Here is a 20,172-nt window from a genome sequence, read left to right as displayed (position 1 = left end):
TATCAAGTGTGCCAATAATTTTGGACCTGACGGTACGTATCAAAATAATTTACTGAAAACAAAAATAAATTACATAAAAATAAATCTCTTGTGCCATAAATTGTGCTACTATATTGTACACAAATGAATTGAATAAATTAAAATTTGTCTCTAATTACTCTTATTTTCTCTAACTCAAACTAATTCTAAAATCTTTAAAGAGAGCAAGGTATTTTGTTTCATTTCAAAAAAGCATAACATTTTATAAAAGCAGAATATTTCAGTCACCTTACATTATTCAGCCTTGCAGGGAGCTTGGTGGTTTTCCTGGCCCTCTGCTAGTGGTGGTGCATCCTGGGACAGTTGATATTGATTGTGCCATTTGCTGAGGAGACAGACTGAGACACATTAGTACCCAGCTCACCCCTGCTGAAAAACACATTAACTGGGAGCCCTGTCTCGTAACCATGGCAAAGCATGCAGGGAGCAGGTAGGGGTATTAGGGGGCAGCGGGTTCAACACACAGTCTCTCTGGGATTGTCTCTCAAGCTCTCTCCCTGTTTTTCTCCAAATCCCACACAGAGGCACGTACAGGGTCATGCACATGCGCACACACACACATACAATTTGTATATATTTTTCTTATTCAGGCTGCTTCCATCACTCATGTTACCACATACCTCTTATCTCCCTTAATCTCCATACATCAATGTTTTTCCTGTCTATGGAGACATGAGAACAAAATATAGAGGTAGCGAAAATAAAGGGGTAGCAAATCAAGTTGTGCGAAAATAACAAAAGTAGTGGTTGATATACTGTATATTTTCACTATGCCATATTATTTTATACAGAAGCTGTAAAAGTTCTCAGCTATACTGTAGTGATCCTCCCTAATGAGCCACCTTGCAATTCCCACCAAGTGGGTTAACCCTATTGGCGTGATGCGTGGGGGGCTTGCTTTTCACGCCAGTGACACCTGTTCGCGACCCACCCACTTAGGGCATTTAAAAGGGTTGAGGGTTCAAATGCTGCTCCTGAGTAGTCCATGGTGGTGGATAGGCATTCACTGAAGGCTGCAGGGGTTACCGTTCAATGGCAGAACCCAGATATGTTAAAGGTACAGAAGGTGGACTTTGTGGCCTTTATAGCTATGGTGATTAATGGCACTGCCAAGGTGGAGAGGAAGTCCTGGAAAATAGACATTGTTGTGGATGCGACGGAATGTTTCCTGGGACTGAAAGACTTCTTGGCAGAGGAGTTGCATGGAGTATTGTCACAAGCCTCTCAGGTGAGAATTAAACATGAATACATTATTTAACCTTTATTTAACTAGGATAGTCAGAAGAAGGGAGATATGGGGATTTGAAGGATAGAAGAAGTGGGTGTTTGGGGGTTTTGGTTTTGTCAATGTGGTTTTTATTGTTTTATTTTGGGTGGATTTGTTTTCCCTATCATGTTTTATTTTTACCTTGTTTTTTTCAACGTCGTCCAGTTGGTGGCGGTAATTCATCTTTTGGTGTTGTAGCATGTCCAGATCATCCAGAAGAAGCCCAAGCGTTTTCCCAGGCTTTCAAAGGAAATCAATCAGAGATATGATGCTATTATGCTTCTTTTTTTTATTTTATAATAATTGCTCAAGGAAATAACTCTCCACAAGGGTCATCAGTGTCTTGTGAAAGAACAGGGGTCATAGACAACATCTTATTTATTTCAGGGAGCGGAAATTAAAAACGTTGTTCCACTTCCCCTTTAGTCGATAGAAAATCAGCTTTCACCCGCCACAACGTCTGGTTGAAATTCAAATCGCTAGCTAGCTAAACAATTACAACAAAGGCCGATTAAACATCTGGCGACTTTCATGACAAACGATATCTGATAGAAGTGTAGACAGCACCAGCTACGCAAGGATTGTACCAATGTGAGGCGTGTGCTATTTTCATTAAACTAGTTTAGCCTGCTTGAGATCCGGGGCTGTCGTAAGCGATCGAGCTAATGCTAGCTTTGTAAAGATAATTAGCTAGCTACGTAGTATGCTACGTAGTTATGCTACGTAGTTTGCTAGCTTACTTTAAAGTTAATTTACTTCGGTAGCTAGTTCACCCCGGTCGTAGAAGATGAATGTGATGTTACTTCGAACATCTGGTAAAGTTGGCTAACTAGCTACTAGTAACCAAAACAGTCACTGAATCAGGATACTAGCTAGCTAGATTTCAATGTCGCGTCAATGCATCAACTTTAGTTTACTTATGGAGGAGACTGTCATATCATATTTTGTTTATTGTGCACCTTTCCATATACATAATTGCAACGTGACCTATCACAAAATGAAGAAACTGCAATTAGTAAACAATCTGTTTACAATGTGCATATTACAAGACACGTTAGGCTGGACACATTACATTTTTAACAATACTTTTTCTGATAAAACTAGTTAATTGCATCCGCCATGGAGCCCAGTTTCATAATATTACAAATATGTCCCAGCTGTCTGCCGTAGTTTTGAAGTAATCACGAAAAAAACAGGCCTTATTTTGGGGCATTTTTCCCGCTCCTAATAGTTCTATTGAGCACCGTGGCACCAACTCGCCTTCCGACCGTTCTACTCACATTGTTCTAAGTCACGCCTCCTGCTTCGCTGTTGTTGGCAATGCCCACGTTGGTAGTTAAAATGTACACCACAACACATTACTCATGGAACTACTTCCGTGTTATGCAGACATACTCACACTTGGCACCATCGAGGTGCGGATGTTTACTTTCTACACAAGTTATTTTTCAGTTTCGTCCTAAGAACAGATTGTAGTGGTAAAATAAAAAGGGATACATAAATGGAATTATAAGCGTCACTCCATTCAGAAGAGACCCTGCGAATGTTCAATTCCATTCATATGCTAGTGTTCCAGCTTAGCTAACGTTCTTTTGCCATGTTTCATCCTTGGGGGAATTTTGACTCATTCTATTGTCCAGCCTAGACATGCTAGCTACACTTTCTCGTACCCATGTATGCCAGTTTTATGAAGGGGTGCGTGCACAAAGAACATTTTGTTTTGTATTGTAACCTTCTCAATATGACCTTTACAGTGGGAAGCCCTAAGTAGTTCACAAGACCTCCTAGGAAGTGAGCTGGAAGGAAAGAAAGGAGCCAGGTTGCAAGAAAACAGATGAAAGAAGGGGCAACAATGTCGGAAGAAGGGGCAACAATGTCGGAAGAAGGGGCAACAATGTCGGATGAAGGGGCAACAATGTCGGATGAAGGGGCAACAATGTCGGATGAAGGGGCAACAATGTCGGAATAGGGAAGGGGCAACGGCGTCGGAAGAAGGGGAAGGGGCAACTGCGTCGGAAGAAGGGGCAACGGCTTCGGAAGAAGGGGCAATTGCGTCGAAAGAAGGGGCAATGGATGCCACTGGTAGTGAAGAGGAGTCCGATGCCTTGTCTAATGGCAGCCCCATACCACCTAAGAGGGGAAGGGGTAGGCCCAAAGGATCAGGCTCCAAGAAACCTAAGATACTGAGGGTACTAGACAAGCAGCCACGGGGCAGGCCACGTAAAGTGGTTGACCCTAATGCTGTTTCAGCAGAGCGTGGCCGGCCCAAAAAAGTTCAGCAAAAAAAAAAATTGGGTAGGCCGAGGAAGTACCTGTCACCCGAGGAGGAAGAGGAGAGAAAGATACTGAAAAGCCAACCTAGAGTGTGGAAGCCGCTCGGAAGGCCGCGCATCCATCCCCGCAGGGATCCCCCCGCCACACCCACCTCTGCCGAGCCACGGAGAAGAGGCCGTCCACTCAAGGCATCAACAGATAGAGGTGCCAACTTACAGACGAACCCACCTCCAACTTCTAAAGTTTCAAAGCCTCCCGCTAAAGATGATTCCCCGCGAAAGAGTGGCCGCCCCTTAGGCTCCTTCAAAGCCAAGAGAGCAGCAGAGACGGATAGGTCCAACAGTTCACCCTCAGCCAAACAGGGTTGCACTGTTTCTCCAATAGTAAGGCTTTACCGCCGCTCCAACGGTAAAGCAAATGTGTTCGATGAAGCTGCCTTCCAAGCCCAGAGGCAAAAAGGCAAGAGAAAGTCTGTGAACGCTGATTATACAGCGTATGATTCAGAGGAGGAAAATGAAGATACACAGAGAAATGAGGATGAAGTCTTTTCTCTAGTAGAAGATGACAAAGAAGAGGAAATTAAACCACGCGATGGTCATGGCAAGGCTAGTAAACCTGGTAAGGTAGTGGCAGCTATTAAGAAAAAAGAAGTGGTTGTTCCTAAGAGGGGGGGCAGAAAGCCTGGCTCAATCAAAAAGGTTGTAAAGTAAAAGGAACCTGGGCGGACAGACTGAACGAGTATCAGTAGCATCTTGTAAGATGTTTTTTTAACATTTTATTATCTCTTACCCAGCTCTTTCTTGCTTTCTCAACTAACCTATGTGTCTGTTTGCTCTTGCTGTTATTTTTTATGGTTTGATGCCTTCGTGGAAACCTTGTGGAAAAGAAAAGTACTTTTTGTACTTCCTTGGTCATCTATAGCTTGAATGATGTGAAGACAATTTCATTGACAGTTGTTAATCTTGTATTATTCTGTTCAGACTTATCCCATTTAGATTTTTTCACTGGTACTGTCATTGATACAGTTTCTAATTCCATACACATCCTATAGTTGATGATATTCTCATTGAGGTTTGTTAATCTTGTATTGGTCTGTGCAGATTTGTCCAAATAAGCTCAAATGGTTTAAATCAATTGAATTAGTTAAGTATTTTGTTTTTTGTTTTTTATCTCTCCGTAAGCTCTGTAGTTTTCGAATTGCTAATGTCTTCTAATTTTATTTGCCTGAATTGCCAAAGCTTTGAATGTAACAACTTCCCCGTCCCAGCTATCTTTGTTTCGATATAGATGTTGTTAGTATCACTATCATGGCACCCTTTTACCTATAAAGTGCACTACTTTTGACCAAAGCCCCATGGACCCTGGTCAAAAGTAATGCACTATAAGGGGAATATGGTGCCATTTGGGACTGTACCATAATCATAGTTGTTTTCTTTCACTTGGTTCATTGCATACTTCACCTTGTGGAGTCAAGACGGTACCTGTAAACTTCCAATCCATCATCCTTAAGATTTCTCTTAGAAGATGTATGGTTATTCACTATTGTGATGGTTTTGTTTGCCAGTATCATCCTTGTAATTCACTCAACATCACTCCTCACAGTTCTTTTTAAGACTTTTTATGTCAGCTCTTTTTACTTGTTTTTTATCACTTGGCTTTCATCTGAAGTGGATGGCTTGGTTTCACAGACTCTGGGTGATGTTGTGTGTAAATGTTCAGATTGTATGTTAAACATGTCTTCATCTAGTCTGGTATTTGTTTATTTAATTAAGTATGTGCTGGACCATGATATCAACAGTTCATATTGCATTACAACTTCGTAAATTCTGTAATATAAAAATAGTAATTGAGGTACACAACAGAATCTATAATTTGTATGAATTCATGTTCCTGTGACCAAAGCTTGTTAGTTTCATGTTTTCAACTTGGTCTCTCAACTTGGTCTGTTGCTTGGATTAATACAATGTTCTTCAAGATGCAGTTAGAACTATAGAGATACATACCGTAAGTTTTACCTATGTATTTATCTCTGTGATCAGAAACAGGTCTGTGAAACCTCCCCAACGTTCATTTGAGGGTAATGTGAATTTCTGTTTTTTTAGAGAGAGCAAATATTTAGAAAGTTTCATGTAATAAAGTGAAATGTCAAACTTTGTTTTTGATGTTTTTTTAATCTCAATAAAACCTCAAATATGACTTGCTTTGTCTTTATTTTGTATTATTGTAAAGCTTAAAAGCAGAATGTGGTGAATAAATGGAAGATTTGATAGAAACATTTATTCCTGGCTGGTCAGGATCAAAAAGTCAGTGGTGGAATGTTCACACCGTTTATTGGACCGAGCTCAATCCATAAGTAATACTGACGTCTGCAGAGTCTGACTCTCAGCCGAGTTCCCCGACTCTACCTAGCGTTTATTGACAAGATTATTCCCGTCATTCTTAGTTTAGCTAAATGGTATAGTCGTTGTGCATTCTCAATGGACATTTGGGTCTTTTCGTAAATTCGCTTCTGGCTATCTACAGTACTCTGATTTCAGAGCACTCTCCTCTGAGTGTAATGAATTTATGAGCGCTCAACCCCCATTGAATATGGCTGGTGTCAGTAAACTTCAGCAAAAGAGCGTAATTTACAGTCACAGTTACAGTCACCAACGCTCTGGAAAACTGCCTAACCAGCTCTGCTAGGGTGAGTAAAATGGTCAGTGGTCTCATTTGTGTCTGGAAGTAGCTAGCAAGCTAGCCAACGTTAGCTTGGGTGCTTGACTGCCAGAAGATCAGAAAGCCAAAGGCTGGAGTGTCCAGTGTGCGCTCCGAGAATGAAAGCTCTGAATTTACAAACAGACAATCTGACTACACTCTGAATTTACAAGCGCACTCTGGCACTCCAGATTGAATTTAAGAACACACCCAAAGTTGTAAAATGTTTAGCTAGTCATTTGTTATGCTAACTAGCTAGCAAGAGGTTGCATAGCAACAGCATCAACTTCCGGTAGACAAGTGAAGAGACAGTACGCTCAACTGAAAGCATACTGTTCGTGTACAGTATACTAAAATTAACTATGTAGTATATACTCATTAAGTGTGCAGTATACGTATGTTAGTATGGGTATTCGCACGCAGCTCTGGTTGCCTCTGCCAGGAGGCTGAAACTTGGCTGCAAGTGGCTCTTCCAGCAAGACACTAACCCCAAGAACACATAATCTACAAATAAATGATTAATTGACCACAAAACCAATACTTTGCAATGGCCATCTCAGTCTCTTGACTTGAACCCCATTGAAAACCTGTGGTTTGAATTGAAGAGGGCAGTCCATATTCACAGACAAAGGATATCAAGGATCTAGAAAGATTCTGAATGGAGGAATGGTCTAAGATCCCTCCCGATGTGTTCTCCAATCTCATAAAACATTTTAGAAAAAGGCTCAATGTCATTATCCTCGCAAGGTGAGGTATTGAAAACAGGGATGACAATTTTGACCCCTATCTTTAAAAATATATATATTACTTGTTAAACAAAATGTATTTCTCTGAACAATAAAATAACAATTTTCCAATGTTTTTTAGCATACAATAGCTCAGTATTTTTAAATTTTATTTTATAGTCTTTTTTTGCTCATCTTTATCAAGTGTGCCAATAATTTTGGACCTGACGGTACGTATCAAAATAATTTACTGAAAACAAAAATAAATTACATAAAAATAAATCTCTTGTGCCATAAATTGTGCTACTATATTGTACACAAATGAATTGAATAAATTAAAATTTGTCTCTAATTACTCTTATTTTCTCTAACTCAAACTAATTCTAAAATCTTTAAAGAGAGCAAGGTATTTTGTTTCATTTCAAAAAAGCATAACATTTTATAAAAGCAGAATATTTCAGTCACCTTACATTATTCAGCCTTGCAGGGAGCTTGGTGGTTTTCCTGGCCCTCTGCTAGTGGTGGTGCATCCTGGGACAGTTGATATTGATTGTGCCATTTGCTGAGGAGACAGACTGAGACACATTAGTACCCAGCTCACCCCTGCTGAAAAACACATTAACTGGGAGCCCTGTCTCGTAACCATGGCAAAGCATGCAGGGAGCAGGTAGGGGTATTAGGGGGCAGCGGGTTCAACACACAGTCTCTCTGGGATTGTCTCTCAAGCTCTCTCCCTGTTTTTCTCCAAATCCCACACAGAGGCACGTACAGGGTCATGCACATGCGCACACACACACATACAATTTGTATATATTTTTCTTATTCAGGCTGCTTCCATCACTCATGTTACCACATACCTCTTATCTCCCTTAATCTCCATACATCAATGTTTTTCCTGTCTATGGAGACATGAGAACAAAATATAGAGGTAGCGAAAATAAAGGGGTAGCAAATCAAGTTGTGCGAAAATAACAAAAGTAGTGCTTGATATACTGTATATTTTCACTATGCCATATTATTTTATACAGAAGCTGTAAAAGTTCTCAGCTATACTGTAGTGATCCTCCCTAATGAGCCACCTTGCAATTCCCACCAAGTGGGTTAACCCTATTGGCGTGATGCGTGGGGGGCTTGCTTTTTCACGCCAGTGACACCTGTTCGCGACCCACCCACTTAGGGCATTTAAAAGGGTTGAGGGTTCAAATGCTGCTCCTGAGTAGTCCATGGTGGTGGATAGGCATTCACTGAAGGCTGCAGGGGTTACCGTTCAATGGCAGAACCCAGATATGTTAAAGGTACAGAAGGTGGACTTTGTGGCCTTTATAGCTATGGTGATTAATGGCACTGCCAAGGTGGAGAGGAAGTCCTGGAAAATAGACATTGTTGTGGATGCGACGGAATGTTTCCTGGGACTGAAAGACTTCTTGGCAGAGGAGTTGCATGGAGTATTGTCACAAGCCTCTCAGGTGAGAATTAAACATGAATACATTATTTAACCTTTATTTAACTAGGATAGTCAGAAGAAGGGAGATATGGGGATTTGAAGGATAGAAGAAGTGGGTGTTTGGGGGTTTTGGTTTTGTCAATGTGGTTTTTATTGTTTTATTTTGGGTGGATTTGTTTTCCCTATCATGTTTTATTTTTACCTTGTTTTTTTCAACGTCGTCCAGTTGGTGGCGGTAATTCATCTTTTGGTGTTGTAGCATGTCCAGATCATCCAGAAGAAGCCCAAGCGTTTTCCCAGGCTTTCAAAGGAAATCAATCAGAGATATGATGCTATTATGCTTCTTTTTTTTATTTTATAATAATTGCTCAAGGAAATAACTCTCCACAAGGGTCATCAGTGTCTTGTGAAAGAACAGGGGTCATAGACAACATCTTATTTATTTCAGGGAGCGGAAATTAAAAACGTTGTTCCACTTCCCCTTTAGTCGATAGAAAATCAGCTTTCACCCGCCACAACGTCTGGTTGAAATTCAAATCGCTAGCTAGCTAAACAATTACAACAAAGGCCGATTAAACATCTGGCGACTTTCATGACAAACGATATCTGATAGAAGTGTAGACAGCACCAGCTACGCAAGGATTGTACCAATGTGAGGCGTGTGCTATTTTCATTAAACTAGTTTAGCCTGCTTGAGATCCGGGGCTGTCGTAAGTGATCGAGCTAATGCTAGCTTTGTAAAGATAATTAGCTAGCTACGTAGTAGTATGCTACGTAGTTTGCTAGCTTACTTTAAAGTTAATTTACTTCGGTAGCTAGTTCACCCCGGTCGTAGAAGATGAATGTGATGTTACTTCGAACATCTGGTAAAGTTGGCTAACTAGCTACTAGTAACCAAAACAGTCACTGAATCAGGATACTAGCTAGCTAGATTTCAGTGTCGCGTCAATGCATCAACTTTAGTTTACTTATGGAGGAGACTGTCATATCATATTTTGTTTATTGTGCACCTTTCCATATACATAATTGCAACGTGACCTATCACAAAATGAAGAAACTGCAATTAGTAAACAATCTGTTTACAATGTGCATATTACAAGACACGTTAGGCTGGACACATTCCATTTTTAACAATACTTTTTCTGATAAAACTAGTTCATTGCATCCGCCATGGAGCCCAGTTTCATAATATTACAAATATGTCCCAGCTGTCTGCCGTAGTTTTGAAGTAATCACGAAAAAAACAGGCCTTATTTTGGGGCATTTTTCCCGCTCCTAATAGTTCTATTGAGCACCGTGGCACCAACTCGCCTTCCGACCGTTCTACTCACATTGTTCTAAGTTACGCCTCCTGCTTCGCTGTTGTTGGCAATGCCCACGTTGGTAGTTAAAATGTACACCACAACACATTACTCATGGAACTACTTCCGTGTTATGCAGACATACTCACACTTGGCACCATCGAGGTGCGGATGTTTACTTTCTACACAAGTTATTTTTCAGTTTCGTCCTAAGAACAGATTGTAGTGGTAAAATAAAAAGGGATACATAAATGGAATTATAAGCGTCACTCCATTCAGAAGAGACCCTGCGAATGTTCAATTCCATTCATATGCTAGTGTTCCAGCTTAGCTAACGTTCTTTTGCCATGTTTCATCCTTGGGGGAATTTTGACTCATTCTATTGTCCAGCCTAGACATGCTAGCTACACTTTCTCGTACCCATGTATGCCAGTTTTATGAAGGGGTGCGTGCACAAAGAACATTTTGTTTTGTATTTTAACCTTCTCAATATGACCTTTACAGTGGGAAGCCCTAAGTAGTTCACAAGACCTCCTAGGAAGTGAGCTGGAAGGAAAGAAAGGAGCCAGGTTGCAAGAAAACAGATGAAAGAAGGGGCAACAATGTCGGAAGAAGGGGCAACAATGTCGGAAGAAGGGGCAACAATGTCGGATGAAGGGGCAACAATGTCGGATGAAGGGGCAACAATGTCGGATGAAGGGGCAACAATGTCGGATGAAGGGGCAACGGCGTCGGAAGAAGGGGAAGGGGCAACTGCGTCGGAAGAAGGGGCAACGGCTTCGGAAGAAGGGGCAATGGCGTCGAAAGAAGGGGCAATGGATGCCACTGGTAGTGAAGAGGAGTCCGATGCCTTGTCTAATGGCAGCCCCATACCACCTAAGAGGGGAAGGGGTAGGCCCAAAGGATCAGGCTCCAAGAAACCTAAGATACTGAGGGTACTAGACAAGCAGCCACGGGGCAGGCCACGTAAAGTGGTTGACCCTAATGCTGTTTCAGCAGAGCGTGGCCGGCCCAAAAAAGTTCAGCAAAAAAAAAAATTGGGTAGGCCGAGGAAGTACCTGTCACCCGAGGAGGAAGAGGAGAGAAAGATACTGAAAAGCCAACCTAGAGTGTGGAAGCCGCTCGGAAGGCCGCGCATCCATCCCCGCAGGGATCCCCCCGCCACACCCACCTCTGCCGAGCCACGGAGAAGAGGCCGTCCACTCAAGGCATCAACAGATAGAGGTGCCAACTTACAGACGAACCCACCTCCAACTTCTAAAGTTTCAAAGCCTCCCGCTAAAGATGATTCCCCGCGAAAGAGTGGCCGCCCCTTAGGCTCCTTCAAAGCCAAGAGAGCAGCAGAGACGGATAGGTCCAACAGTTCACCCTCAGCCAAACAGGGTTGCACTGTTTCTCCAATAGTAAGGCTTTACCGCCGCTCCAACGGTAAAGCAAATGTGTTCGATGAAGCTGCCTTCCAAGCCCAGAGGCAAAAAGGCAAGAGAAAGTCTGTGAACGCTGATTATACAGCGTATGATTCAGAGGAGGAAAATGAAGATACACAGAGAAATGAGGATGAAGTCTTTTCTCTAGTAGAAGATGACAAAGAAGAGGAAATTAAACCACGCGATGGTCATGGCAAGGCTAGTAAACCTGGTAAGGTAGTGGCAGCTATTAAGAAAAAAGAAGTGGTTGTTCCTAAGAGGGGGGGCAGAAAGCCTGGCTCAATCAAAAAGGTTGTAAAGTAAAAGGAACCTGGGCGGACAGACTGAACGAGTATCAGTAGCATCTTGTAAGATGTTTTTTTAACATTTTATTATCTCTTACCCAGCTCTTTCTTGCTTTCTCAACTAACCTATGTGTCTGTTTGCTCTTGCTGTTATTTTTTATGGTTTGATGCCTTCGTGGAAACCTTGTGGAAAAGAAAAGTACTTTTTGTACTTCCTTGGTCATCTATAGCTTGAATGATGTGAAGACAATTTCATTGACAGTTGTTAATCTTGTATTATTCTGTTCAGACTTATCCCATTTAGATTTTTTCACTGGTACTGTCATTGATACAGTTTCTAATTCCATACACATCCTATAGTTGATGATATTCTCATTGAGGTTTGTTAATCTTGTATTGGTCTGTGCAGATTTGTCCAAATAAGCTCAAATGGTTTAAATCAATTGAATTAGTTAAGTATTTTGTTTTTTGTTTTTTATCTCTCCGTAAGCTCTGTAGTTTTCGAATTGCTAATGTCTTCTAATTTTATTTGCCTGAATTGCCAAAGCTTTGAATGTAACAACTTCCCCGTCCCAGCTATCTTTGTTTCGATATAGATGTTGTTAGTATCACTATCATGGCACCCTTTTACCTATAAAGTGCACTACTTTTGACCAAAGCCCCATGGACCCTGGTCAAAAGTAATGCACTATAAGGGGAATATGGTGCCATTTGGGACTGTACCATAATCATAGTTGTTTTCTTTCACTTGGTTCATTGCATACTTCACCTTGTGGAGTCAAGACGGTACCTGTAAACTTCCAATCCATCATCCTTAAGATTTCTCTTAGAAGATGTATGGTTATTCACTATTGTGATGGTTTTGTTTGCCAGTATCATCCTTGTAATTCACTCAACATCACTCCTCACAGTTCTTTTTAAGACTTTTTATGTCAGCTCTTTTTACTTGTTTTTTATCACTTGGCTTTCATCTGAAGTGGATGGCTTGGTTTCACAGACTCTGGGTGATGTTGTGTGTAAATGTTCAGATTGTATGTTAAACATGTCTTCATCTAGTCTGGTATTTGTTTATTTAATTAAGTATGTGCTGGACCATGATATCAACAGTTCATATTGCATTACAACTTCGTAAATTCTGTAATATAAAAATAGTAATTGAGGTACACAACAGAATCTATCATTTGTATGAATTCATGTTCCTGTGACCAAAGCTTGTTAGTTTCATGTTTTCAACTTGGTCTCTCAACTTGGTCTGTTGCTTGGATTAATACAATGTTCTTCAAGATGCAGTTAGAACTATAGAGATACATACCGTAAGTTTTACCTATGTATTTATCTCTGTGATCAGAAACAGGTCTGTGAAACCTCCCCAACGTTCATTTGAGGGTAATGTGAATTTCTGTTTTTTTAGAGAGAGCAAATATTTAGAAAGTTTCATGTAATAAAGTGAAATGTCAAACTTTGTTTTTGATGTTTTTTTAATCTCAATAAAACCTCAAATATGACTTGCTTTGTCTTTATTTTGTATTATTGTAAAGCTTAAAAGCAGAATGTGGTGAATAAATGGAAGATTTGATAGAAACATTTATTCCTGGCTGGTCAGGATCAAAAAGTCAGTGGTGGAATGTTCACACCGTTTATTGGACCGAGCTCAATCCATAAGTAATACTGACGTCTGCAGAGTCTGACTCTCAGCCGAGTTCCCCGACTCTACCCAGCGTTTATTGACAAGATTATTCCCGTCATTCTTAGTTTAGCTAAATGGTATAGTCGTTGTGCATTCTCAATGGACATTTGGGTCTTTTCGTAAATTCGCTCTGGCTATCTACAGTACTCTGATTTCAGAGCACTCTCCTCTGAGTGTAATGAATTTATGAGCGCTCAACCCCCATTGAATATGGCTGGTGTCAGTAAACTTCAGCAAAAGAGCGTAATTTACAGTCACAGTTACAGTCACCAACGCTCTGGAAAACTGCCTAACCAGCTCTGCTAGGGTGAGTAAAATGGTCAGTGGTCTCATTTGTGTCTGGAAGTAGCTAGCAAGCTAGCCAACGTTAGCTTGGGTGCTTGACTGCCAGAATATCAGAAAGCCAAAGGCTGGAGTGTCCAGTGTGCGCTCCGAGAATGAAAGCTCTGAATTTACAAACAGACAATCTGACTACACTCTGAATTTACAAGCGCACTCTGGCACTCCAGATTGAATTTAAGAACACACCCAAAGTTGTAAAATGTTTAGCTAGTCATTTGTTATGCTAACTAGCTAGCAAGAGGTTGCATAGCAACAGCATCAACTTCCGGTAGACAAGTGAAGAGACAGTACGCTCAACTGAAAGCATACTGTTCGTGTACAGTATACTAAAATTAACAATGTAGTATATACTCATTAAGTGTGCAGTATACGTATGTTAGTATGGGTATTCGCACGCAGCTCTGGTTGCCTCTGCCAGGAGGCTGAAACTTGGCTGCAAGTGGCTCTTCCAGCAAGACACTAACCCCAAGAACACATAATCTACAAATAAATGATTAATTGACCACAAAACCAATACTTTGCAATGGCCATCTCAGTCTCTTGACTTGAACCCCATTGAAAACCTGTGGTTTGAATTGAAGAGGGCAATCCATATTCACAGACAAAGGATATCAAGGATCTGGAAAGATTCTGAATGGAGGAATGGTCTAAGATCCCTCCCGATGTGTTCTCCAATCTCATAAAACATTTTAGAAAAAGGCTCAGTGTCATTATCCTCGCAAGGTGAGGTATTGAAAACAGGGATGACAATAATTTTGACCCCTATCTTTAAAAATATATATATTACTTGTTAAACAAAATGTATTTCTCTGAACAATAAAATAACATTTTTCCAATGTTTTTTAGCATACAATAGCTCAGTATTTTTAAATTTTATTTTATAGTCTTTTTTTGCTCATCTTTATCAAGTGTGCCAATAATTTTGGACCTGACGGTACGTATCAAAATAATTTGCTGAAAACAAAAATAAATTACATAAAAATAAATCTCTTGTGCCATAAATTGTGCTACTATATTGTACACAAATGAATTGAATAAATTAAAATTAGTCTCTAATTACTCTTATTTTCTCTAACTCACAAACTAATTCTAAAATCTTTAAAGAGAGCAAGGTATTTTGTTTCATTTCAAAAAAGCATAACATTTTATAAAAGCAGAATATTTCAGTCACCTTACATTATTCAGCCTTGCAGGGAGCTTGGTGGTTTTCCTGGCCCTCTGCTAGTGGTGGTGCATCCTGGGACAGTTGATATTGATTGTGCCATTTGCTGAGGAGACAGACTGAGACACATTAGTACCCAGCTCACCCCTGCTGAAAAACACATTAACTGGGAGCCCTGTCTCGTAACCATGGCAAAGAATGCAGGGAGCAGGTAGGGGTATTAGGGGGCAGCGGGTTCAACACACAGTCTCTCTGGGATTGTCTCTCAAGCTCTCTCCCTGTTTTTCTCCAAATCCCACACAGAGGCACGTACAGGGTCATGCACATGCGCACACACGCACATACAATTTGTATATATTTTTCTTATTCAGGCTGCTTCCATCACTCATGTTACCACATACCTCTTATCTCCCTTAATCTCCATACATCAATCTTTTTCCTGTCTATGGAGACATGAGAACAAAATATAGAGGTAGCGAAAATAAAGGGGTAGCAAATCAAGTTGTGCGAAAATAACAAAAGTAGTGCTTGATATACTGTATATTTTCACTATGCCATATTATTTTATACAGAAGCTGTAAAAGTTCTCAGCTATACTGTAGTGATCCTCCCTAATGAGCCACCTTGCAATTCCCACCAAGTGGGTTAACCCTATTGGCGTGATGCGTGGGGGGCTTGCTTTTCACGCCAGTGACACCTGTTTGCGACCCACCCACTTAGGGCATTTAAAAGGGTTGAGGGTTCAAATCCTGCTCCTGAGTAGTCCATGGTGGTGGATAGGCATTCACTGAAGGCTGCAGGGGTTACCGTTCAATGGCAGAACCCAGATATGTTAAAGGTACAGAAGGTGGACTTTGTGGCCTTTATAGCTATGGTGATTAATGGCACTGCCAAGGTGGAGAGGAAGTCCTGGAAAATAGACATTGTTGTGGATGCGACGGAATGTTTCCTGGGACTGAAAGACTTCTTGGCAGAGGAGTTGCATGGAGTATTGTCACAAGCCTCTCAGGTGAGAATTAAACATGAATACATTATTTAACCTTTATTTAACTAGGATAGTCAGAAGAAGGGAGATATGGGGATTTGAAGGATAGAAGAAGTGGGTGTTTGGGGGTTTTGGTTTTGTCAATGTGGTTTTTATTGTTTTATTTTGGGTGGATTTGTTTTCCCTATCATGTTTTATTTTTACCTTGTTTTTTTCAACGTCGTCCAGTTGGTGGCGGTAATTCATCTTTTGGTGTTGTAGCATGTCCAGATCATCCAGAAGAAGCCCAAGCGTTTTCCCAGGCTTTCAAAGGAAATCAATCAGAGATATGATGCTATTATGCTTCTTTTTTTTATTTTATAATAATTGCTCAAGGAAATAACTCTCCACAAGTGTCATCAGTGTCTTGTGAAAGAACAGGGGTCATAGACAACATCTTATTTATTTCAGGGAGCGGAAATTAAAAACGTTGTTCCACTTCCCCTTTAGTCGATAGAAAATCAGCTTTCACCCGCCACAACGTCTGGTTGAAATTCAAATCGCTAGCTAGCTAAACAATTACAACAAAGGCCGATTAAACATCTGGCGACTTTCATGACAAACGATATCTGATAGAAGTGTAGACAGCACCAGCTACGCAAGGATTGTACCAAGGTGAGGCGTGTGCTATTTTCATTAAACTAGTTTAGCCTGCTTGAGATCCGGGGCTGTCGTAAGCGATCGAGCTAATGCTAGCTTTGTAAAGATAATTAGCTAGCTACGTAGTATGCTACGTAGTTATGCTACGTAGTTTGCTAGCTTACTTTAAAGTTAATTTACTTCGGTAGCTAGTTCACCCTGGTCGTAGAAGATGAATGTGATGTTACTTCGAACATCTGGTAAAGTTGGCTAACTAGCTACTAGTAACCAAAACAGTCACTGAATCAGGATACTAGCTAGCTAGATTTCAGTGTCGCGTCAATGCATCAACTTTAGTTTACTTATGGAGGAGACTGTCATATCATATTTTGTTTATTGTGCACCTTTCCATATACATAATTGCAACGTGACCTATCACAAAATGAAGAAACTGCAATTAGTAAACAATCTATGTTTACAATGTGCATATTACAAGACACGTTAGGCTGGACACATTACATTTTTAACAATACTTTTTCTGATAAAACTAGTTCATTGCATCCGCCATGGAGCCCAGTTTCATAATATTACAAATATGTCCCAGCTGTCTGCCGTAGTTTTGAAGTAATCACGAAAAAAACAGTCCTTATTTTGGGGCATTTTTCCCGCTCCTAATAGTTATATTGAGCACCGTGGCACCAACTCGCCTTCCGACCGTTCTACTCACATTGTTCTAAGTTACGCCTCCTGCTTCGCTGTTGTTGGCAATGCCCACGTTGGTAGTTAAAATGTACACCACAACACATTACTCATGGAACTACTTCCGTGTTATGCAGACATACTCACACTTGGCACCATCGAGGTGCGGATGTTTACTTTCTACACAAGTTATTTTTCAGTTTCGTCCTAAGAACAGATTGTAGTGGTAAAATAAAAAGGGATACATAAATGGAATTATAAGCGTCACTCCATTCAGAAGAGACCCTGCGAATGTTCAATTCCATTCATATGCTAGTGTTCCAGCTTAGCTAACGTTCTTTTGCCATGTTTCATCCTTGGGGGAATTTTGACTCATTCTATTGTCCAGCCTAGACATGCTAGCTACACTTTCTCGTACCCATGTATGCCAGTTTTATGAAGGGGTGCGTGCACAAAGAACATTTTGTTTTGTATTGTAACCTTCTCAATATGACCTTTACAGTGGGAAGCCCTAAGTAGTTCACAAGACCTCCTAGGAAGTGAGCTGGAAGGAAAGAAAGGAGCCAGGTTGCAAGAAAACAGATGAAAGAAGGGGCAACAATGTCGGAAGAAGGGGCAACAATGTCGGAAGAAGGGGCAACAATGTCGGATGAAGGGGCAACAATGTCGGATGAAGGGGCAACAATGTCGGATGAAGGGGCAACGGCGTCGGAAGAAGGGGAAGGGGCAACGGCGTCGGAAGAAGGGGAAGGGGCAACTGTGTCGGAAGAAGGGGCAACGGCTTCGGAAGAAGGGGCAATTGCGTCGAAAGAAGGGGCAATGGATGCCACTGGTAGTGAAGAGGAGTCCGATGCCTTGTCTAATGGCAGCCCCATACCACCTAAGAGGGGAAGGGGTAGGCCCAAAGGATCAGGCTCCAAGAAACCTAAGATACTGAGGGTACTAGACAAGCAGCCACGGGGCAGGCCACGTAAAGTGGTTGACCCTAATGCTGTTTCAGCAGAGCGTGGCCGGCCCAAAAAAGTTCAGCAAAAAAAAAAATTGGGTAGGCCGAGGAAGTACCTGTCACCCGAGGAGGAAGAGGAGAGAAAGATAATGGAAAGCCAACCTAGAGTGTGGAAGCCGCTCGGAAGGCCGCGCATCCATCCCCGCAGGGATCCCCCCGCCACACCCACCTCTGCCGAGCCACGGAGAAGAGGCCGTCCACTCAAGGCATCAACAGATAGAGGTGCCAACTTACAGACGAACCCACCTCCAACTTCTAAAGTTTCAAAGCCCCCCGCTAAAGATGATTCCCCGCGAAAGAGTGGCCGCCCCTTAGGCTCCTTCAAAGCCAAGAGAGCAGCAGAGACGGATAGGTCCAACAGTTCACCCTCAGCCAAACAGGGTTGCACTGTTTCTCCAATAGTAAGGCTTTACCGCTGCTCCAACGGTAAAGCAAATGTGTTCGATGAAGCTGCCTTCCAAGCCCAGAGGCAAAAAGGCAAGAGAAAGTCTGTGAACGCTGATTATACAGCGTATGATTCAGAGGAGGAAAATGAAGATACACAGAGAAATGAGGATGAAGTCTTTTCTCTAGTAGAAGATGACAAAGAAGAGGAAATTAAACCACGCGATGGTCATGGCAAGGCTAGTAAACCTGGTAAGGTAGTGGCAGCTATTAAGAAAAAAGAAGTGGTTGTTCCTAAGAGGGGGGGCAGAAAGCCTGGCTCAATCAAAAAGGTTGTAAAGTAAAAGGAACCTGGGCGGAGCAGACTGAACGAGTATCAGTAGCATCTTGTAAGATGTTTTTTTAACATTTTATTATCTCTTACCCAGCTCTTTCTTGCTTTCTCAACTAACCTATGTGTCTGTTTGCTCTTGCTGTTATTTTTTATGGTTTGATGCCTTCGTGGAAACCTTGTGGAAAAGAAAAGTACTTTTTGTACTTCCTTGGTCATCTATAGCTTGAATGATGTGAAGACAATTTCATTGACAGTTGTTAATCTTGTATTATTCTGTTCAGACTTATCCCATTTAGATTTTTTCACTGGTACTGTCATTGATACAGTTTCTAATTCCATACACATCCTATAGTTGATGATATTCTCATTGAGGTTTGTTAATCTTGTATTGGTCTGTGCAGATTTGTCCAAATAAGCTCAAATGGTTTAAATCAATTGAATTAGTTAAGTATTTTGTTTTTTGTTTTTTATCTCTCCGTAAGCTCTGTAGTTTTCGAATTGCTAATGTCTTCTAATTTTATTTGCCTGAATTGCCAAAGCTTTGAATGTAACAACTTCCCCGTCCCAGCTATCTTTGTTTCGATATAGATGTTGTTAGTATCACTATCATGGCACCCTTTTACCTATAAAGTGCACTACTTTTGACCAAAGCCCCATGGACCCTGGTCAAAAGTAATGCACTATAAGGGGAATATGGTGCCATTTGGGACTGTACCATAATCATAGTTGTTTTCTTTCACTTGGTTCATTGCATACTTCACCTTGTGGAGTCAAGACGGTACCTGTAAACTTCCAATCCATCATCCTTAAGATTTCTCTTAGAAGATGTATGGTTATTCACTATTGTGATGGTTTTGTTTGCCAGTATCATCCTTGTAATTCACTCAACATCACTCCTCACAGTTCTTTTTAAGACTTTTTATGTCAGCTCTTTTTACTTGTTTTTTATCACTTGGCTTTCATCTGAAGTGGATGGCTTGGTTTCACAGACTCTGGGTGATGTTGTGTGTAAATGTTCAGATTGTATGTTAAACATGTCTTCATCTAGTCTGGTATTTGTTTATTTAATTAAGTATGTGCTGGACCATGATATCAACAGTTCATATTGCATTGCAACATCGTAAATTCTGTAATATAAAAATAGTAATTGAGGTACACAACAGAATCTATCATTTGTATGAATTCATGTTCCTGTGACCAAAGCTTGTTAGTTTCATGTTTTCAACTTGGTCTCTCAACTTGGTCTGTTGCTTGGATTAATACAATGTTCTTCAAGATGCAGTTAGAACTATAGAGATACATACCGTAAGTTTTACCTATGTATTTATCTCTGTGATCAGAAACAGGTCTGTGAAACCTCCCCAACGTTCATTTGAGGGTAATGTGAATTTCTGTTTTTTTAGAGAGAGCAAATATTTAGAAAGTTTCATGTAATAAAGTGAAATGTCAAACTTTGTTTTTGATGTTTTTTTAATCTCAATAAAACCTCAAATATGA

The 20,172-nt window shown here is 40.8% G+C and overlaps 3 protein-coding genes and 1 long non-coding RNA gene across 18 annotated transcripts in view; 3 read left to right on the top strand and 1 right to left on the bottom strand.

The window, feature by feature from the left end:
* The window catches only part of LOC118941149, a 21,171-nt gene extending 5,791 nt beyond the window's left edge, over positions 1-15,380 (bottom strand). The window contains exons 1-6 of one of the 2 annotated variants that reach the window (XR_005037450.1): positions 15,051-15,380; positions 14,659-14,768; positions 8,649-8,747; positions 7,468-7,577; positions 660-1,546; positions 186-364 (exon numbers count right to left, since the gene is read on the bottom strand). This is a non-coding gene — a long non-coding RNA (uncharacterized LOC118941149). Of the gene's footprint in view, positions 1-185; positions 1,547-7,467; positions 7,578-8,648; positions 8,748-14,658; positions 14,769-15,050 lie in introns of those variants that run through there. The other variant, XR_005037449.1, reaches the window with a different exon arrangement.
* On the top strand, positions 1,127-5,777 carry LOC110496802 (lens epithelium-derived growth factor). The gene is made up of 3 exons (XM_036952597.1): positions 1,127-1,267; positions 3,061-3,234; positions 3,329-5,777. The coding sequence occupies exons 2-3, from the start codon at positions 3,141-3,143 to the stop codon at positions 4,288-4,290; spliced, it is 1,056 nt and encodes a 351-aa protein (XP_036808492.1). The 5' UTR covers positions 1,127-1,267; positions 3,061-3,140; the 3' UTR covers positions 4,291-5,777.
* Positions 8,250-12,963, top strand: LOC118941138 (serine/arginine-rich splicing factor SR45-like). 6 transcript variants are annotated; one of them, XM_036952573.1, is made up of 3 exons: positions 8,907-9,098; positions 10,252-10,341; positions 10,384-12,963. In XM_036952573.1, the coding sequence occupies exons 2-3, from the start codon at positions 10,332-10,334 to the stop codon at positions 11,475-11,477; spliced, it is 1,104 nt and encodes a 367-aa protein (XP_036808468.1). In that variant the 5' UTR covers positions 8,907-9,098; positions 10,252-10,331; the 3' UTR covers positions 11,478-12,963. The 6 variants fall into 6 exon arrangements, with proteins under 6 accessions (XP_036808466.1, XP_036808468.1, XP_036808467.1 ...); XM_036952572.1 differs by having other exon boundaries at positions 10,252-10,362; positions 10,405-12,963; XM_036952574.1 differs by having other exon boundaries at positions 8,908-9,098; positions 10,405-12,963.
* LOC118941136 (protein ENL-like) lies at positions 13,116-20,172 on the top strand. 9 transcript variants are annotated; one of them, XM_036952555.1, is made up of 3 exons: positions 13,116-13,452; positions 17,454-17,543; positions 17,583-20,172. In XM_036952555.1, exons 2-3 carry the CDS (start codon positions 17,534-17,536, stop codon positions 18,683-18,685), a joined length of 1,113 nt encoding a protein of 370 aa, XP_036808450.1. In that variant the 5' UTR covers positions 13,116-13,452; positions 17,454-17,533; the 3' UTR covers positions 18,686-20,172. The 9 variants fall into 9 exon arrangements, with proteins under 9 accessions (XP_036808450.1, XP_036808445.1, XP_036808452.1 ...); XM_036952557.1 differs by lacking the exon at positions 13,116-13,452 and adding an exon at positions 15,434-15,658 and having other exon boundaries at positions 17,586-20,172; XM_036952554.1 differs by lacking the exon at positions 13,116-13,452 and adding an exon at positions 15,434-15,658.

This window comes from Oncorhynchus mykiss, chromosome 18 (assembly GCF_013265735.2).
Source record: "Oncorhynchus mykiss isolate Arlee chromosome 18, USDA_OmykA_1.1, whole genome shotgun sequence".
NCBI classification, from domain to species: domain Eukaryota; kingdom Metazoa; phylum Chordata; class Actinopteri; order Salmoniformes; family Salmonidae; genus Oncorhynchus; species Oncorhynchus mykiss.
This window is presented reverse-complemented; position numbering and strand designations above follow the sequence as displayed.

What these genes read in the sequence shown, in the direction of transcription:
- LOC110496802 (XM_036952597.1), top strand. Translation starts at nt 3,141, where the DNA reads ATGAAAGAAGGGGCAACAATGTCGGAAGAAGGGGCAACAATGTCGGAA. An exon ending in GGCAACAATGTCGGATGAAG is followed by an intron (nt 3,235 to 3,328) that starts GGGCAACAATGT and finishes CGTCGGAAGAAG; the next exon opens with GGGCAACGGCTTCGGAAGAA.
- LOC118941138 (XM_036952571.1), top strand. Translation starts at nt 10,332, where the DNA reads ATGAAAGAAGGGGCAACAATGTCGGAAGAAGGGGCAACAATGTCGGAA.
- LOC118941136 (XM_036952550.1), top strand. Translation starts at nt 17,534, where the DNA reads ATGAAAGAAGGGGCAACAATGTCGGAAGAAGGGGCAACAATGTCGGAA.